At 64.6% G+C, this 19,673-nt stretch overlaps 1 protein-coding gene across 1 annotated transcript in view; it reads left to right on the forward strand.

The window, feature by feature from the left end:
* Positions 1-2,917: 2,917 nt before the first annotated feature.
* The window catches only part of FAM171A2 (family with sequence similarity 171 member A2), a 38,296-nt gene continuing 21,540 nt past the window's right edge, over positions 2,918-19,673 (forward strand). Inside the window, 3 exon segments of the mRNA XM_065577559.1 lie at positions 2,918-3,134; positions 16,649-16,876; positions 18,745-18,837. Coding sequence (XP_065433631.1) covers positions 2,933-3,134; positions 16,649-16,876; positions 18,745-18,837 — 523 coding nt within the window. The 5' untranslated portion in view covers positions 2,918-2,932.

Consider the following 19,673-nt stretch of genomic DNA (forward strand, 5'->3'; position numbering starts at 1 on the left):
AATCTGTAATAGAATGACCAGGGAGATTGAAGTGTTCACTTACTGGCTTATGTATGTTACCACTCCTGATGTCCGATTTGTGTCCATTTATTCTTTTGTGGAGGGACTGTCCGGTTTGGCCAATGTACATGGCAGAGGGGCATTGCTGGCACATGATGACATATATAACATTAGTGGATGTGCAGGTGAATGAGCCCTTGATGGTGTGGCTGATGTGGTTGGGTCCTCTGATGGTGTCACCAGAGTAGATATGGGGACAGAGTAGGCAACGAGGTTTGCTACAGGGATTGGTTCCTGGGTTGGTGTTTCTGTGGTGTGGTGTGTGGTTGCTGGTGAGTATTTGCTTCAGGTTGGGGGGTTGTCTGTAAGCGAGGACTGGCCTGCCTCCCAAGGTCTGTGAGAGTGAAGGATCATTTTCCAGGATAGGTTGTAGATCGTGGATAATGCACTGGAGTCAGGAGTGAGGGGCACCAGCAGATTGTGGGGAGCCCAGGGCTGGGATCGCAGGGGGTTGCGGGTCGGGAGTGAGGGGTGTGGGAGGAAGTCAGGGCTGCAGTGGCAAAGGGAGGACTGGGACAGGGCTGGTTTCTTCCAGCCTCTCTAAATGGGGAGGGTTAATAATGGGGCTTCCGAACCTTCCTTCCTTGTCTCTACGCTGCAGCTGCCAAGGCAGGGCACCAGCTTCCAACCCATGTGTCCACCTACAGACCTGGCTATGGGATCCGATGCACCACGGGCCCCCGCTGCGCAGAGCCCCTGCACAGGGCTGTCATGTAGCCAGGGTCCATGGGGGGAACAGGGGGGCTGGGAACTGACACAATATTGCTTTGTGGTTGCATTGCAAAGACCCCGAGTGCACCCCCCAAATTCCCTGTTGCTATTCCCCCTCCCACACACACACACACACCTGCTCAGGCCCATGGGCGCGTCTCTGCTCCCAGGGCTGGTGCTGCAGGACAAGGTGGCAGAGCTGCTGCGGCTTCATCACCCAGCCTCCCCCTCCTCTGCAGAGCTGGCTGGGAGGGGGTCTGCGTGCAGCACGTTGACATTCCTGGCACGACACAGGCAGCCTGGCTCCCGGGCAGCACCAGCCATGCCAGGGCTCCCGGCAACATTCAACGGGCTGCAGCCTTGGAAGTTAGTGCCCGTTTTAAACATGGCACCGCAAAGAGCATGACACAGCGCAGAGATTGGGGGAGGAGGGGAGCAAATAGCAGCGTTTGTGTGTGTGTGTGTGTGTGTGTGTGTAGGGGCTGTGCACATGCAGGGATGTGTGTGTGCGTAAGGGGTGTGTGTGTGCACGGGGGGTGCACATGCAGGGGTGTGTGTGTGTGTAGGGGGTGTGCATATGCAGGGGCACGTGTGTTTGCATGTGTGTGAGTGCACTGGGTGCATTGTGTGTGTGTGTAGGGGTGTGTGCACACACGGGTGTGTGTGTGTAAGGGGTATGCATGCGCTGGGGCGTGTGTGTTTGCAATTGTGTGTGCGCACTGTGTGTAGGGGTGTGCATGCACAGATGTGTGTGTGGTTAGGGGTGTGTGCACGTGCAGGGGTGTGTGCGTCTAGGGGGTGTGCATGTGCAGGGGCATGTGTGTGTGTGCATGCGCACTGGGTGTGTGTATGTGTAGGGGTGTACACGTGTGTGTGTAGAGGGTGTGCATGCGCAAGGATGGGTGTGTGTATGTGTGCACACACAGTGTGTGTGTGTGTGTGTGGTGGTGTGCATGCGCAGGGGCATGTGTGTGTGCGTTCTGGGTGTGTGTGTGTGTAGGGAGTGTGCATGTGCAAGGGTGTGTGTGTGTGTGTGTAGGGGGTGTGCATGCGCAGGGACATGTGTTTGCATGTGTGTGCGTGTGTTGGGCGTGTGTGTGTGTGTAGGGGTGTACACACGCACAGGGGTATGTGTGTGTAGGGGTGGGTGCAGGCATAGTGGCATGTGTGTTTGTATGTGTGTGTTCGTGTGGGGTGTGTGTGCGCATTGTGCAGCCAGTTTGAAACGCGCAGACTAACCCAGCTCTCCCACCAGTCCCAGAAGCACCGAGTGGGCCTGGCGCAGCCTAGCCCCCCTGCCCTGCCCTCTCTGGCCCCACAGCCGGCTGTGCTGCCTGCAGCAGCCTCTGCTAAACAACGGGGCAGCTGGTGAGGCTGGTCAGGTTGCCATGAAGCCAGCCCCTTCCCCACTGCTGCACTAGCCCTGCTCTGCTCTGCCAGGGGCAGCGCTAGGAGCTCTAGTGTAGATGAGTCACCAGCTGCAGCATGCCACATGGCCCTGCTCGGGCTCACAGTGTCAGGAGGTGGATGGGCCCATCGGGTCACTGCTCCCCCTACGGGCCCGGGTGGCCAATGGCAGGACATTGCTGCCCAGTGGGCCGTGGACACAATGGCGCTCCCAGCACTACCCATCCAGCATGCCTAGCCTGGGCCATTCTGGGGGTGTCCCCCCTGGGCTAGGGGCCAGGCCGGATTTGGGGAAGGGGCTCGCGGGGGCAGTGGTTTGTAGGTGATGTGGTTAGAACAGGGGGTAGGCGGCAGGACTCCTGGCTTCTTGCCCTGGCTCTGTGGGACCTGGGCCAGGAGCTCAGTGGTTCCCAGGGCAGCCTGGGGGGACGGGAGGCAGCCACATGATCCTCCCCCTTTTGCTGCTGGGACGGCTGAGGCCGGGGATGCAGCAGGCCTGGCTCCCAGCCGCATGCTCAGCCCAGCCCCACCCCAATGCTCTAGTTTAATTTCATGCCCGTCCCCCAGGCAGGGGAGGGCTGTGGGGAGCAGTGACAGGTGAGCGCACTTGGCAGGCTGCATTTCCCCAGCCTGTTACTGCTGAGCCGGGAGAAGGGCCCATGGGCCCCCCCATCAGCTCCCCGCAGTTGGGCCTCTGCTGGTCTCTGCTCTGGGCAGGGCTTGGCTGGTGGGGTGGGGTGGGGGAACCGCCCCCATGGTTATGATAAGCAGACAGCGAGATGGGGAAATAACCCAGGTCACTGCCCAGCCCCAGTCAGCCCTGTGCCAGCGAAGGGGGGTCTCCTCCACCCCCCTGGCAGCAGCTTGTGGAGGGGCCGCCTTCGGGGAAGCTGTGAGCAGCCTGGAGCAATGGAGCCAGAGGGACGCTGACCGGAAGATGCCACCCAGTTCACCAGGTGACAGAAAACCTCATTTCCCCTGCGGGAAGGACCTGTCTTGGCTAAAGACCCGGGGCCAAAAGGTGCCAGATGGCAAAGGCCCCTATGGGCATCCACAGGGCGAGCAGCCCCTGCCCACAGGCCTCAGCCTGACCTGGGGGACGGGGGTGAGAGGGGAGGTGGGGGAGGCCGGGGTCCGTCTGGGCAAGCCCAAGACTGAGGGGAGGGGAGTGCTGGAGAAGGGCCAGCCTGGGAGTCGGGAGATGCTGCTGGGGGCCGTTTCCCTGAGCCCCCCTCCCTGGGAAGAGATCCACCTCTGTCCTGGCTGCGGAGACTGGGAGCTCTGGGGCAGGGCCCCTCTCCCTGTGTCTATGCAGCAACTGGGACCCAAACAGGGTCAGGTCGGGAGCCGGGCCCAGCTGGGGAGAAGAGGGAGGAGGTGTGGACCGGGAGCAGGAGCTGGGCGGCTGCAGAGGGGAGCCGGGGAGGGCTGGGACTAAAGGAGGGAGGTGACTGGGCGGGGAGCGGGGCAGCCAGGGGGGAGCCGGGGAAGGGGCGGGGGGCGGAGCTGGGGAGGGGGCTGGCGGAGCGGCTGTGCCGCGGAGCCCCGGCAGAGGGAGCCCGGCCGCTCGGGCTGGCCCCGCCGGGCAGGGGAGGGGGCGGCGCGGTGCTGGAACAATCGCGCCGGAGCGGATCCGGGTCCCACCCACCCACCAGGAGCCGGGCGGCGGCGGCCGGGGCCGTTTCTCTGCGCGGGGCCGGGCCCATGGGCGGGTAGCGCCCGCCGGGCGGATGCTGCGGGCTCCGGCTCCCACGATGCCGCCCCGGCGCCGCGGCCGCTGCCTCCCGCTGCTGCTGCTGCTCGCGGGCAACATCTGGCCCGCGCCGGGCAAGTCTCCGGGGGAGCCGCCCAGCCCGCAGGGTGAGCGGCCGGGGCGGGGGGTCCTGCAGCGCTCGGGGCTGGAACTGGAGGCTGGAGCAGGTTTCCAGCCCAGGCGGGGTTTGCAGTTTGGGTCAGTGGCTCTCAGCCCCCCCACGGTGCACATTGTCCCTGCAGGGGGGGTGCGGGGGTCCCTGCGCGGGGGGCTGCGGGAGCTGTGGGGGTCCCTGCGCGGGGGGCTGCGGGAGCTGTGGGGGTCCCTGCGCGGGGCGCTGCGGGAACTGGGGGGGCTCTCAGGCTGGAATCAGGTCCGGGTTGACACGTCTGGCCGATTTGGAAGCATCCCCCCATCCCGGGCCTCCCCGTCACCCCGCAGCCCCCCCCCCCGCCGCTCCAGCGCCCCCCCCCCCGGGGGTTAACCCCCTTTTCCCTCGCGGGGCGGGGTTTGCAGATTTGCTGCCCGGATTCTGGCCCCGGGGTGTCCGCATTGGGGCAGGGACCGTTCGTGGGGGGCTGGGGCTCGGGGAGCCCGTGGATCCGGTACACACACGGGGGGGGGGGAGTCGGGGCGGACCCCTCCCCCCATCCTTGTTTTTCTCTCCCTTTGCGGCGCTATTTTTATGGTACCATTGTCTGCCGGAGACAGCGCCTTGGTGCCAGATTGGGTCCCCGGCTCCGCCCCCCCGGCTGCTGGGGCCCTTACACCCCGTGTACACGGGGGGAGGGGGCTTTGGCCACAAGGCAGCCGCTTGGGGGGGGGCAGAAAATGATCCCAATTGTCCTGATCACTGCTGATCCGATCTTTATCGAATATCTGCCTGTCCGTCTGTCCCCACACATGCCCCCCTGTCCGACTGTCTGTCCCGCTGTGCACCCTTCTATCCGTCCATCCCCATTCGCCCCTTCCGTCTATCCAGCTGTCCCCGTACACTCCGTCTGTCTGTCCCCCTGCACACCCCTCTGTCCATCCATCTGTCTCTGTCCATCCCCAGGCGACCCTACATGGTACAGCCCAGTGAGGTTGGAGCTGGCTTTTGAAGGGCCATGTGCGGACTGGCCCGGGAACCAGGTGCTGCCAAGTCCGGGGGAGCTTAGAGCCGGTTTCCTAGCAGCAGCTCCATTAAATCCCCAGGATCCTTCTCCAGGAGGACACAAGTGGCTGTGGCTGGAACAAAGATGGTGGGGGGCCGGGGAAGAGGCTGGGACTGGGGGGCTCAAGCTGGGGAATTGGCTTCTTCCCCACTTGCAGCCTGGGGGCAGGATCATCACCCGCCATCTGTCCTGTGCCACAGAGGTTTGGGCTCCCGCTCGGCGCGCGTCCCGGCTGGTGGAGCTGCGCCAGCGAGGAGGGGCTGCTGGTGGGGATGGCTCGGGGTGCGCTGTGCCCTGGCAGCGGAAGCCTGGAGGCCTTGGTGATGGGGCAGCCAAGGCAGGGTCAGGCTTGGCAGAGCTGGGCAGGGCTGGGGTCCAGAGCCCCGCTGGGGACGCGACCCCCTGCCCATGAAGTGGGGTTGGGCTTTAGGGAGTCTGTCCTGATGCTGGAGGGAGGGGAGGGGCCCCATGTGATTGGCAGAGGGGTCACCAGCCCAGATCACGGCACATGCTGACCCTGCAGGGCTGTTGCCTGGTGCTGGAGGATGGAGGCCCCCACCCAACTTGGAAATGCCCCTGCTGAACCGGGTGGAGCATCTGTAGGGCGAGGGTGCCTGCACTTCTGCCCCGCACCCCCACTTCCATGCTCCCGCCAGCGAGGCTCCGCTCACCAGCACAGGAGGGCCTCTGGAGGAGGAGAGAGTGGTGGTCACATGCTCGTCCCCCCAGCGGAGACGCATTGACTGGGCTAGGAATGCCCTATTCCCTCACCACAGCGCCCGCGGGCACAGCTCCCCACAGCCCTAGCACCCTGTGGCATTGCCGTGGGGGAGGACGCTGGGCAGGGTGGCATATTCCTGCCTGTGAGGAACTTATCAGGGGCACCAGGGCCTCCAAGGACTCGCTGAGCAGGGCGGGAGAGCCAGTGTCTTGGGTGCTGGGAGGGGCCAGGGGGGTGAGAGGCAGTGCCAGGATGGGGGGGGTGAGCCCAACAGGGGGGTCTGTGGGGAGCTGCATCTCCAGCTGACATGGGGTCTCCCTAGTGTGAGTGTGTGTGTGTGTGTGGGGCGGGGAGTAGGGCTGAGATTTGAGCCTTCCCTGCTCCTAGTTGCCCCATCTGTATTTCGGTGTCCACTGGCTTGAGGCTCCCCGCAGCTGTCCCATCCCCTTCCTCTCAGCCATCCCTGGGATGTCCTGCCCCCTTTGGCCCGAGCAGGGGACGGTGGACAGGCTCCCCTGTACCCCCCCATGACCAGTACCATCCCTGCCTACTTCCCCTCCTGCTGGGGCTCAAAGGAGCCCCCGTGCCCTCGGGAGTGGAGCTGCGGTTGGGGTTCTCCTGCAGAGCTAGCCCAGAATGGGCCTGGCCTAGGGCCTGGGTAAGAGCCGGGCCTGGTCCTGCGAGCACTGGGAGTCGGGTGCCCTTGGCAGCAGGGCTGGGGGAGAGAGGCGGTGGGGATGGAGGCCAGGGCCCCGCCGCTGGCTCCCTGGGCATCGGCTCAATGTGCTGGACAGAGGCAGGGAGGCAGGCCAGAGCAGGCCTGCCTGGGACCAGCCCTGCTGAGCATGTGGCCGGGGCAGTGCTAGCGGGTGCCCTGGGCTGGAGCAGGGGATCCTGGGTTCCTGTGCTGGCTTTGGGGGGCAAGGGCTCCGTTGAGCAGTTGGGAGTCAGGACTCCTGGGTTCCAGGCTTCGCTCTGGGGTGAGACACTCCTTGCGCCTCATTTTCCCCGTCTGTCAATAGCTCCCCTCCGGCTCTGGGGGCTGATGTGGAGCTGAGGGTTTGCCAAGCGCTTTGTGCTCCTCCTGGGGGGGGGGGGCGCTGGGACGGGCAGCGGGTGGATTCTGTGCTTGGCACCTCTGGGCTGGAAATGCACCTATGGGGATGGGGTGGGGCTAGTGCCCCCTTTGGGGATGGCCTTGGCATCCCAGGCCTGGCCTGGTCTTCTGCAGGTGCCTGGGAGGAGGGTCTTGCCTGGATGCCTGGGTCCCTTTGTTCTGACACTGAGTTTGGTTGGGCTGGGACCCAGGCTGAGCTGTGGGTATGAATCCAGGGGGAGAATTAAATCCCCCCGGCTGGTGGAAGGGGAGACCCACCACTCCCTCTGGCCCACACCGACAGCCTGCGTTTGTCCTCCGGTGCACTCAGCCCCTCTGCTGCCAGGTTAGGGCTGGTAGCACCTGGGACACTGGTGAGGGGGCTTGGCCCTGGAGGGCAGCAAGGGGGGGCTGCAGCAAGGGAAGGGCCACGTGGCAGGCGGGGGAAGCTGCTGTATTTGGGGGTGACACAGGCCTGTGAAGGGGCAGGAGAGACGCGGATGGGCGGGAATGCAGAGCTCCTCTCTTGTCCTTCCCCTATCAGTCTTCTCCCGCCCAGGTACCCACTTTCCCCTTCTGTGCCCTCTCCCCTCCCCCCGGGTACCCACCTCCCCCTTCTCTGCCCTATTCACCCTCCCCCCCGCGGTACCCATGGTACCCATCTCTGCCCTCTCCCCCCCCGGGTACCCTTCTCTCCCTTCTCTGCCCTCCCCTCCTCCAGGCCCAGCCTGTTTGCGGGGCGGGGCGGGGGGGAGCTGTTTGAATCCAGGCCCTGCTGGTCCCCAGGATCTGTGGGGGTCATGCAGTGTGGGGGTGGGGGGATCTGCACTCTGAGCGGATGGGGGTGGGGCAAATCTCCCTCGGTTGCCATGGTGCCGGCTCCTCTGCCCACCCTCCTCCTGCGGAGGCTGCCGCAGTTGCTGTGAAAGGGGGCAGAGAAGCTGGGACCCAGCCCCACAGAGGGTAGCAGGGGCTGTGGCCATTGTGCGGGGGCCACATCTGGTCTCTCAATAGAGCCCCTCATGGTGCCCCCCCCAGTTCTGCCCTGGGCCAAGTCATCCCATTGGGGGGGGCCAGAGCAACAAGAAATGCCCCTAAGGCTGCGTGCCAGACAGGGTTACATTCCCTGGGGGGGGCATGGAGACCCCTCAGCCCTGACTTGAGGGCTGCCCGGGACAGTGCCACCCTGCTGCAGTGCCACCCTGCACCTGTTCCAGAGACAATCCCTGGCCCTCAGGGACTCACTCTGGCCCCCAAACCAAACCCAGCACAGGCTGGGAGGGGTCCCTGCCAGCTGAGGAGCCACTGGCGCCTGCTGGAGCCAGACAGGGGTCATGGGAGCTTCCGCCCCACTGCACTGATGGTGCCCCTCACTCCCGACCCGCAGCCCCTGCTATCCCAGCCCTGCCCCCCTCCCTCAGCTCTGCCAGAGCCCCTCACTCCCAACCCGCAGCCCCTGCTATCCCAGCCCTGCCCCCCTCCTCCAGCTCTGCCGGTGCCCCTCACTCCCGACCCGCAGCCCCTGCTATCCCAGCCCTGCCCCCCTCCCCCAGCTCTGCCGGTGCCCCTCACTCCCGACCCGCAGCCCCTGCTATCCCAGCCCTGGGCTCCCCCCAGACCTGCCAGAGCCCCTCACTCCCGACCCGCAGCCCCTGCTATCCCAGCCCTGCCCCCCTCCCCCAGCTCTGCCGGTGCCCCTCACTCCTGACCCACAGCCCCTGCTATCCCAGCCCTGCCCCCCTCCCCCAGCTCTGCCGGTGCCCCTCACTCCTGACCCACAGCCCCTGCTATCCCAGCCCTGCCCCCCTCCCCCAGCTCTGCCAGAGCCCCTCACTCCCAACCCGCAGCCCCTGCTATCCCAGCCCTGCCCCCCTCCCCCAGCCCTGCCGCTGCCCCTCACTCCCGACCCACAGCCCCTGCTATCCCAGCCCTGGGCTCCCCCCAGCTCTGCTGGTGCCCCTCACTCCTGACCCACAGCCTCTGCTATCCCAGCCCTGGGCTCCCCCCAGCCCTGCCGGTGCCCCTCACTCCCGACCTGCAGCCCCCTGCTATCCCAGCCCTGGGCCCCGTGGCCAATTCAGCTGATGCCTCTCCTCCCTGTTCTGCTGCCACACCCTGCTTTTTCACTCCACCCAGCCCAGCTCACCAGTGGTGGGGGAGGAGCCCCTGATTTCTCCAGGCCCGGCTGCAGAGGTGAGGGCGCTGCCCTGCCCACAGCCCTCTTTGCCTAGGCTGGGGTCTGCACTTTTCCCTGCTGGGCACATGGGGCAGGGTGGCCCCCAGCACGGATGTTCCAGTTTATCGATGCCCCCAGGGATTCCCTTCAGTGCTGTGTTGTGGGGGACCCAGGTGCCGTGCAACTGTGTGCCCCTCCCCTGCGCTGGCTGCTGTTTGCTGGGTGCAATCTCTGGGCTGGGGCTGCCAGACATGCTGGAGCCACAGACCCAGCGGTTCACCCTTTGTGAGCTGGGCACTCTGCCCCCCGGGGCCCTGCATGGCACAGAAGAGCTGGCTCCAGGGCGCGGGGCTGCTTCTAACCCCATTCAGTCCACAGTTCAGCCTGACGGAGGCACCCCATGTGCTCTGGGTGACTGGGGCTGCTGCTCCGCCCCCCAGGCCATGGGGGCCTGGCCCAGCTGTCTGTCCCTGCCTGCTATCCTCCCAGATCATGGCAACACCATGGGCAGCTGGGGCAGGGGGCACGCTGGAAAAGGAAGGTGCTCCCTGCCTCACATGGGGAGGGAACTGGCAGGGGTGGCAGTGGCTGTAAGCTCTCCAGGCGGGAGGGTGAAGGCTGCTTGGACTCCCCATGCCAAGGGAGTGGGTCCCTTTGGCCCTAGTGAGAGGAGGTTGGGGGGGGGGGGGACTGTGGGGTGACTGTACTGCCTGTGTTTGGGGGACTCTGCCCTCCGCTCAGCAGCTCACATTCCAGCCTGAATTTCAAACCCACGTTGTTCTGTTGAGTCCAGATGTGTTTTCCCAGCCCTTGGCAGCATGTGGCTGGTATGCGCTGGGCTGTGTGTCTGTCAGCAGCCGCGCTCTGCACCAGAGGTGGCTGCATTTCAATGATCCTCTGTGAACCCGGCCATTTGTGACCAGGTAGATTGAACATGGGGCTGGTCATCACTGCTCCTGGGGCCTGTTTCTGACCCTTCCACCAGCACACTGGGTGACCTCAGATGGGGCCCCACCCCTCTGTGCCTCGGTTTCCCACCCTGTGAAATTATTCTTCTCTGCTGAGGTGCCATGTTCTGAGATCTGGGGGTGGAGATGCTGCATGGAGCGGGGCTGGCAGTGCCTGGATGCTCCCCTGAGGGTGGCTTCCTTCTGGGGAGATGCTCTGGGTGCTCTGTCTGCCCTGGTCCCCATGCATGTGCTGAAATGCAGCATCTCTGAGGTAGAGCCCAGCCACTGCCTGGTGCACAGCAGTTCATCCAGCTGCAATCTCCTCCTTCGGCCTCAGTTCATTGGTTCTGCCTTTGGGTGGCGTAACTGGAACTGGGGGACCCTGCAAATGCCCAGGTCACCTTCCAAATGGGCCATTGGCCCCTCCTTTGCTGTAGGGCTTCCACTCAGTCAGCAAAGCACACGGGGAATCCCAGGGAGTGGGTGCCCCTCCGCCAGGGCTCAGGCTGGCCCTACAGCTAGCCATGCAACTTGTGACTCTGCTGTGTTACTGTTAGGGGCCGACAGCTCCTTAGCCGGGGTGTGTGGATCTGTGGGGACCCGCTGGAGGGGGGGAAGGATAAGAAGGGGTGCGGGAAGGCACTGGGCTGGACTCAGGCGGTCGGATCTATGTCCTGCTTGCTGGCACCATGTCCTGTAGGGCCGTATTTTCAAAGGCTCAGCGCCTGGGGCGCATTTTGGGTGCTGAACTTGTGAAAATTCTGGCCTTAATCTTCCTGTGCCTCAGTTTTCCTAGTACAGATGCTCCGTTTGGGAACGCCTTGCGTACGTTGGGAACGTGCACCTGAGAATTACACCCCCACACACCCTCCTCAAAAAAAGCTTACGGAACTTTTTCCATAAGTGCGATTTGTGTGTCGGGTTTGTGTAACCCGGGGAGCATCTATACAGCTGATGCTTCCTTCTCCCACCTTGGTTCTGCCTTGTCTGTTTGCTGGGGCTCTTCTGCGCTCTCTCGCGGGGTCTGCGCAGCGCCTGGGCCCCAGTCTGGCCGCAGCATAAAGCTGTTCTTAGCTCCCGTTGTTTGAAGCTGTTGGGTTTTTGCCCAGCCTGTTCCTTGGGGCAGCCCCGTGGGGGATGGCCAGAGGCTGCTGCGTCCCTGGGGATCAGTATCGTGCTCAGTGCAGAAGGGGCTGGGCAGCTCTGGGGGCGTGGAGGGGGATGGGGGAGACTTGGCGTGGGGAGAGGGGCTGCAGTGCGGCTTGGCCTTAGGGCGGTGGTGCTCTGGGGATGCAGCATTGGGGTCGGGGGCAGGACCCCCAGGGACTGGCACTGCCTCGCTCTGCAAAGCAGACGTGAGCCCGGGCTCCAGGCAGGCAGGCTGGTGGGTGGTGCAGTCTGGGGCTGCAGTGTTGGGGTACAGGTCATCCCCAAGGGCTCTACCCAGGCACATGGCTGGATTTACCGGACCCTAGTCTGGCAGGAGGGCAGTTGTGAGAGCAGGGGGGATGGGGAGCCAGGGCGATGGGGTGCAGGAGAGGGGAGGCACAATTCCTGGGTTCGCCCTGCCTTTGCCATGCCCCCTCCCTGAACCTCAGTTTCCCCATCGTGCGGTGGGGCTAGTGAGAGCTGGAGCAGGGCTCAGATCTGTGGGGGGGGGGCACCCGCAAAGGGCCATTTCGGGAGGCGGTCCCTGGGCTTTGCCTGTTTCACCCTTCAGGAGGGGCCAGACGGTGCACGGGGGGAAGCGCCAGGGGAGTGATAAAGTGTGTGTGTGGGGAGGGGGACGACAATCGCCAACCCCTGCCCCCCCAGGGTGCGGCTCATCCCAGCAGGAGTGGGGCTGGGGCCGCTGGCAACGGGGGATGGGCTTGGTCCTTCGGGAACCCAGCAGCGTGATGAGCCTGTGCTGAGGAGGGCGGTTCAGGGGGGGCCTGCGGAGCATCCACAGGCTGTGGCTGTAGCTGACGAGTGGGATTGATGCCCTGCCTCGTGGGTTATGCCGGGCACAGCCCTGGGGCTGGTGGCTCTGGCTCTGCTGTCCCCATGCTCAGGAGAGATCCCCCCCCTCGGTGAGTGACCCGCTCCTGACACCACTGCCTGGGCAATTGACAGCTGCCACGGGTATGTGTGTGGTATGCGGCTGCAGGACGTTCCGGCCCCCAGCCCACCCCACCCCACCTTTGCAATGTGTCCGGCTGTTCCTGGTATGCATGGGGGTGGGGGAGCCCCGGCGCCCCCTCGGGCGCGGCTGCCCCAGGCCCCGGCTGACAGGATGTGTCACTAGCACCAGCTGCTTAGAATTCCTGGTATGGAACGGCCTAGCCATCTGGGGAACATCTGGGCCCAGACACCGCAGGCTGGCTGGCTGCCCCTCAAGGGACTCTTCCCCTGCCCCCCTCCCCAGTTGGATCACGCACCCAAGGCGGCAGAGGCTCCACCAGGTGCGGGCTGAGCCGGGCCCCTGGATCTGGGCTGTGCATAGGGCATCAGCGGTGCCGGCCCAGCAGGTCAGAATGGCCCCTTGAGCCCCCCCACTGCTGGGTCTAGGTTCCTGTTGTTCCCAAGTGGAGCTGAGCCCTTTCCCTGGGCTGCACCCAGCTGGGCTCTGGCCTTTGGAGCTGGAGGTCCCCGGGCGGGATGCTGAGCTGCCGAGCGAACCTGGCTTTGCAGCAAGTTCGGCTGGAGGCCAGGGGCTTTCCCAGGCAAGCAGGGCTCGCAGCTGGTCCACAGACTGACCTGGGGTTGGTTACAGACGCCTCCGCGGTGTTGGGCATCGTGGTGCTGTCAGCCCCTAGCTCTGACTGCTAGACGCCACCCTTTCCTAGAGCCAGGAATACAACTCGGGGTCCCCACTCCCAGCCTCTGGCTCTAACCCACTAGACCCCGCCCCTCCCAGAGCTGGGGAGAGAACCCAAGAGTCCTGACTCTCAGCCGCTCCCTGGCTCTAACCCACTAGACTCCATGCCCTTCCAGAGCTGGGAGAGAACCCAGGAGTCCTAACTTCCAGACCCCCCCCTTGGTGCGTTGGGGTGAAACCTCCCCGGGTGCAACATGTGGGGGCCACAGGGTCACCCAATTAAAATGGGCTGATCCCAGAAATACTGGGGCTGGCTGACCCTATGCCACAGCGTCATATGGGGGGGTCACAGCAGCATGGTTCGGAGATTGTCCAGTGTGAGCTCCCCCCGAAAGAACCCCCAGAGCACATTACGCAGAAGAACATCTTGGCCCTGTGGCGTGGCTGGTGACAGGCACTGCTGAAATTAGGGGTACGTTTTGCTGTCTGAATGTGTCAGTGCCGGCGTCCAGCCACGGGGTGGGGTGAGACTTGGTCTGGGCTGATTCCTCCCACTCTGAGTCTGAGGGGCTCTGCCATGGCCTTGGTGGAGGGCCCTGCAGCACGAGCCAGCGCTGGTTGTGTTAAGAGGGTGCCGGGTGCCCTGTGTGTTCCAGGCATGTGTTAATAGAACAGCACTGGGAATCGATTGGCATTTGGACCCCATAACTGAGACGGCTCTGAGCCCAGGCGAGGGAGATGTGAATGTCCTCACATCCAGGCCCCCGAGGCTGGGAGAGGCAGGCATCGATCGATGCTGTGCTCGGGGGGGTGAGTGGAGGCTGGGGGCTTGTCGATCGCAGGCTGGGATGGGTGCCAAGGTGCCAGGCTCTGATCCTGAGATGGGGTCTCATTAGCCTCCCAGGTGCTGGTTAGTGTGAGCAGGTGGAGAGCCCCTCCTGTATGTTCTGGTAATTTCCTTGGGGGTGGGGATGGGGGGCGACCAAGGGACTCCCCTGGGTCCTGACTCTAGCCACTTCCCTTTGAGAAATGCAGAGCACTTTGCAAACTAGCTATTTCAGCTGAAGCCCCTCCCAGGGTAGGCCAGTATTATTCTGCTTTGACAAATGGAGAAACTGAGGCGCAGAGCTGGGTAGAACCCAGGAGTCTTGATTCCTAGTCTCCTGATCTAACCACCAGAGCACACTCCTGTCCCTGAACGTTGTACTTAGAAGCCAGCAAGTCTGGCTCCCAGCTCCCTGCACTAACCACTAGGCCACTCCTGGCCCTGGGATGCCAACGGGCCGAATGAAACAGGGCACTGCTGAGTGGCCAGTCTTGCATCTCTCAATAACACACCCGCCGTTGGATTTAACGGCAAGGGGGCTGGGTGCCACGCTCCTGGGGTCACACCCCAGCCTCGCTGTGCTATGGTTTTGGTTTGGTTTTAGTGTCATCCAGAAATACGACATCTGGGTGGCAGGCCCCATCCTCCGGGGATGGTTTGAAACGTTCCAAACATGGTCCTGCCAGGAGCTAGGGCTGGCACAGTGCTGCAGGCTGGGGCAGCTCCTGGGCGGGGGGCTCCTCGGGGCACCTGCGCCCACCCAGTGCCGGCGATTGGCTCCCTCCCACCCCGGGGGGAGGCAGCTTGCGGGGAGGGTGGTGGGTCTGGGCGGAACAGGCCCCGCATTTACATTGAGCCCTGGGGGTGCGAGCTCCTGGGGTGTGGGGCTGGGCCAAGCCTGGGGGTTTGCAGTCCAGGGCCTCACGTTGCGGGCGTCTGTCCCTCGCTGGAGACCTGGGGCTGGCTGAGGACGCTCGGCGGGCGCGTTGCTGCAGGGCGCTGGCACAGGGGCTCGGGTGAGGGGAACCAGGGCCCCCCAGACAGGAGCCTGCCGCTACCCTGTGGCTGCCATGGCAACCCCTGGCAGCGGTGCCTGCCTGGCCCTGGAAGCTGCTTCCTGCTTAATGGGGGAAGGGCCGTGCTGAGCGCTGTGCCATCAGTCCAGCGCCCGCTGTTCTGGGAGTGCCCCACTTGGGCAGAGCCTACCCAGGGGGTGAATGGTGTCGTTGCCAGGGTGATGGGAACTGGCTCTCGGAAACCTGGGCTGGCTGCCTGAGGCTGAGGGCTGCAGCCGGAAAATCACCGGGGGTGGAGGGGGCTGTGCTGGGAAGCCGGCTCTAGAGATGCGGCTGTGCATGCAGAGGATGGCAGCCCCCGAAAGGCTGCTTGGGAGCGGGGCCAGAGAGCAGCACCCGTGGTGTTAGCGAAGGGGGCTCCCTCCCCTGGTGGGGCCGGAGGGGGTTCTGGTCTGGCTCCCCCTTTCCATGTGGCCAGCTCTGCCAACGCCTCGAAGCCATGACGTAGCTCCCCAGCATGTACGGAAGAGCTTTGCCTTGGTTATTCCACTGAGCGTTTCTGGGGCCCCTTCTGGCCGCGGTAGCTGGGAAGGGGTCAGCCGCGCTCAAACCCAGAGCCTGTCTGGAGAGGGAATCTCAGCACCTGGTGTTGCCCCCACTCCGTCCCAGTGGCCTGGGTCTGTCCTGCATCGGCAGGTCCAGAAGACCCAGCGCCAGAGTCCCCACAGAGTCCTCCCACCCCTGCGCTGGGGTGGACGGCACAGCACGAGGGGAAGGGGTGCAAATCCTGCACTTGGCACAGTGCCCTGGGAGTCACGGAGAGCAGGTGGGACCTTGGCTTTTCAGGTCTCAATTTAAAGCCACTCCCCAGTGCATGGGGCATATGGGGCACAGAGCTAGCCCAGCAGGCACTGGGGTGGTCCCGGGGACACGAGGCAGGTTACGTAACCAGTCGCTGGGGGCAGTGCCCATAGCAAAGCATCATGGCAATTGGCACTAATAAAACAGCCAGTGGGGGACGGACACTGACCTCTCCTGTTCTCCCCAGCGGGACAGCTGCTGGCCTGGTACCTCTTGGTAGCACTGATTCGTGTGCCTTCGAAACCCCACCCCGCCCCAAACGATCTGTGCTCAGAGCCTGACTGCACAGGAACCACATGGACCCCGGGGGCAAAGGCCCCCACGGATCGGGACCCCCAGCAGCTTGGGCCATTTGAAATGCAGACCTAGCATCTGTACCATGGGCTGAGCCAAACCCAAGAGGGCACCTTGCGTCCAGCTCCTTAACAGCCCAGCCTGGCGAGCCATCCGGTGTGACCCCCTTGGGCGCCCCGGCTCGATGCCATCCCGCTCAGAGGCACCCTACAGCAGACGGAATTCCAGCCATGGAGCACGCGAGGCTGAGGGCGGCAGCCCCGGTCCAGGTGCAGGTGGTGTGGCTCCTGGGGCCCCCTGCCCACCCTGAGGGCTGGGGTCCAGAGCCAGGTGGGCAGGGCTGGAGGCACCAGCCTCCCTGTGGCTCCAAAGCTGCTCTTGCTGCTGGGGGGGCCCTGAAAGTGCTGAGTTTCCGTGGAGTGTCTGCTGCTGCATGGGGACCCTGGGAGCTCGCGCCGCCCTCGGCCCAGGTCCTTCTGATCCATCTGGGGTCTGGTGTGTAGAGATTATTGGAGATCCGCTGGGCCCCTCTTGGCTGAAGCTGGCCAGGGGCTGAGTGCCGCTGCACACGCCTTGCCTGGGGAGGGCTGGCAGGGACGTACTGTCCACACCCAGGGGCAGGCCCAGCGGAGGTGCTGCTCGTGGGGCTGGCACAGCGGGGTTCGCCTGGCCTGGCCACTCTTTGGCTTCTCTCTAGCGGGGGTTTGAGGGGTTCTGGCCTGTGCTTGGAGCTGGGTGGGGTTGGGGGCCCAGCTGGCTCTAGGCAGGGAGGGTATTGTGACAGAGGCCTGTTCCCCCTAACCCCTCTCCCCCTCCGCAGAGGTGCTGATCAAAGTCCAGGTGTATGAGAACAGCGACCTCTCCCCGCTGGCCCAGGCTGCTGTGGAAGTGTATGGGAACCAGACGTCACTGGCCTCAGGCTCCACAGACCATGAGGGCGTCGGGATGCTGCCCGTCAGCTACCGTCTGGGCACCTGGATCCTGGTCACCGCCGCCAAGCGCGGCTTCGTCACCAACTCTGTGCCCTGGCGGGTCGACAAGCTGCCATGTGAGTGCTGCCCCGCTGCTGGGCACCAGGCATTGGGGTGAGGGATTGAGGAGCTTGGGGACTGGTAGTTTGCAGACAGCCCGGGTTTTGGGGACAGTCCCTTAGCTGGCTCTCCCCACCCCCAGCCAACAGAGGGAGGAGGGGGGGCAGTGGGCACATCCCAGCCCCTGGCCTGTATGGGGTGTATTGGACTGTGGGGGGGGGATCAGGGCTGGCACCAGGTTAATAACACGGGAGCCGGGAGGGGCTGCTGGGGGTAAGAGGGGCAGACACACCCACTGGGGAGAGCATGGGGCTGAGGGGACAGAGACCTGCTCCTAGTGTGGGGCTCTGGGGGAGGGAGGAGCTGCAGGGGCGGGTGGTGGGTGCCCCCCTGCCTGCCCCCCCCCCCGTCCCTGTGGTGGTGTCTGGGACCCAATGGAGAGCCTGGGCTCTGTGCCAAGCAGCAGCTGCCTACGGGCCGCGTGTTGATGAGGCGCAGACAGGCTGGCGTTGTGGGGTCGCTTGCTGATGGGGTCGATAGGGGTGACTTTACTGCAGGCAGTGGGCTGACCTCACATGGGCATCAGTGCCCCCAGCTGCAGCTCTACGTTTGTGCACATGGGAGGGACCATGGGCAGGGGGGTGTCTGCGGCCTTTGGGGGGAGCAGTGGGGCGGGGTGTGCATGGGGAGGGTGAGGAGATGCATGGCCAGGGGCAGGAGTGCATGTGGTGGTGGGGACATGTGTGCAGCCGGGAGGAGGCATGTGTGGGGGGGTGTTTGCGGGGCCGGGGGGGAGGAGTGCGGGGGGTACCTGGGGGGGCAGGTGTGTGTATGAGACAGGGTACTGTCCCACACTGGAGGGGCACAGTGGGTGTGGGGCAGCGGGTGCATGTGAGCAAGCTGTTACTCAGCTAACCAGAGCAGCTACCCGTACTCTTCCCGCCCTGGGTACCAACCGCCAGCTCCACCTTCCAGTGCGGGATCTCCCCTGCACCCAGCTGGGTCCCCAGCTCACTCCACCGGGGGGGGGAGGGGCAGAGGGGCTGCGGCTGTAGCATCCCCCCGGGCAGAACTGGGTGCTGGGGCAGTGTAATTCCTGAGCACAGCTACCCCTGGGGTTGTAGCTGGCACCATCTGTCTGACGCCCTCCCTGCTCCACCCCTCGGCGCTGCCAGCAGAGCTGGGCTATTTATACAGATGGCCCCCCCCGCCCCCAGCTGCTGCACCCTGGATTATTTTAGGAAGAGCTGGAGGAGTGTGACTGGGGGTCACCCCAGGAGAGCCCCCTGTCCCCCAGCTCCCTCTGCCCTGCACTGTGAGGGGTTGGCTATGGCACCCCTGTTTTTCGGGGAGGCTGTTTTTACTTTGGGCTGTGCCTGTCCCATGATGTGACTCTGACAGGGGCTTCCCTCTCTCCAGCCAATGTCCCACCCCAGCCCCTCAGACTGCAGCCATGTGGGCTGGGCTGCGATCTGAGACCCAAACTCAACCCCGGGACGTGTCAGCTCCCAGCCTGGCCGCACGGTTGCTTGGGCTGGGGTACCTGGGAGCTCCCCCCACAGCCAGCACCCTGCCCCGCTCCCCACAGCGCCCCCTGCCGGGAGGGGCTAGAGTAGTTAACAGCACATTGCTCCTGGCTCCTATCTTCCCCTTGCTTGTCCCCCCAGCTGCCCATCCATCTCTATGTCAGGTGCCAGGGTCATTAGCAATGTCCTGCCAGGTGTCTGCTCTGAGCCAGCTTCCCTGCTCCATGGGTGGGTGCCAGGCTCCCCTCCTCCCCGCAACACATGCCCCATTCCGCCCCGCCCCACTGCATTGCAGCTGCTGTGCCCCATGCCTCTCGCCTGCTGCTCACGTACCCTGTGTCTATCCGGTCCCTCTGCAGTGTATGCCTCTGTCAGCCTGTATCTGCTCCCGGAGCGGCCCGCCACCCTCATCCTCTATGAGGACTTGGTGCAGATCTTGCTGGGATCACCAGGTGAGGCCCGTGACCCACCAGCCCCTCCCCTATGCGTGGGAGGGTGTGGTTAGAGCAGGTGATGGGGAGCCAGGACACCTGGGTTCTATTCCTTGCTGTACCATTGCCCTGCGCGGGACCTAGGGGCAAGTCACTGCCCCACTGCCTGGACAATGGGGGAGACCCCACCTGCCTCCAGGATTCACCAGGGAGAGGCGCTGCAGCACCAAATGTTACCTGCTCCCCCTGGCCTTGTGCTGGGAGCTGGGGCCCCTTGGGAGAGCAGGAGGGGCCTGTGGGTGTCTGAACCTGCCCATTTGGGCCTTACCCTGCGGGGCAGCAGGTGGGGCATATGGGCCAGGTAGCTTGGGTCGCTGTGGCCCTCAGCCAGCGCCTGGCCTGCCCATGTCCCTCCCCACGCAGCCCAGAGGCGGCAGGCAGGGCTCTGGAGAAGGGAGATGGTTGATTTTATGCCCCAGTGACATTGGTGTTGGAGCTGTGGCGGGCGAGAGCCTGCGTGCCCCTGCTACCCTCTTGCTGGGGGGCGGACATGCCCTCCAGGGGTGCGTGGCCAGGGGCTCTGGGGCCGGGACGTGCGTTCGTAGTCTCGCCTGTGTGCTGGGACGAATGCCACCAAGGCTCAGGCTGTGTCCTTGCGGCTGGCATGGCCTGTCTGTCTGGCAGGGCCGGATTCCCGCTCCTGGCTGGCTGGGGCTCAGGAAACTGCCACTGCAGCTGGTGAGACGTCCGAAGCCCGTTAGCGGCCTGTCTGCCACCCCTTGGAGGGCAAGCTGCCCGCCAGCCACGCACCTGCCCGTCAGCGTCAGAGCCCGGGCAGGGGCTGGAGTCTGGCCCCC

Source organism: Chrysemys picta, chromosome 24 (assembly GCF_011386835.1).
Source record: "Chrysemys picta bellii isolate R12L10 chromosome 24, ASM1138683v2, whole genome shotgun sequence".
Taxonomy (NCBI): domain Eukaryota; kingdom Metazoa; phylum Chordata; order Testudines; family Emydidae; genus Chrysemys; species Chrysemys picta.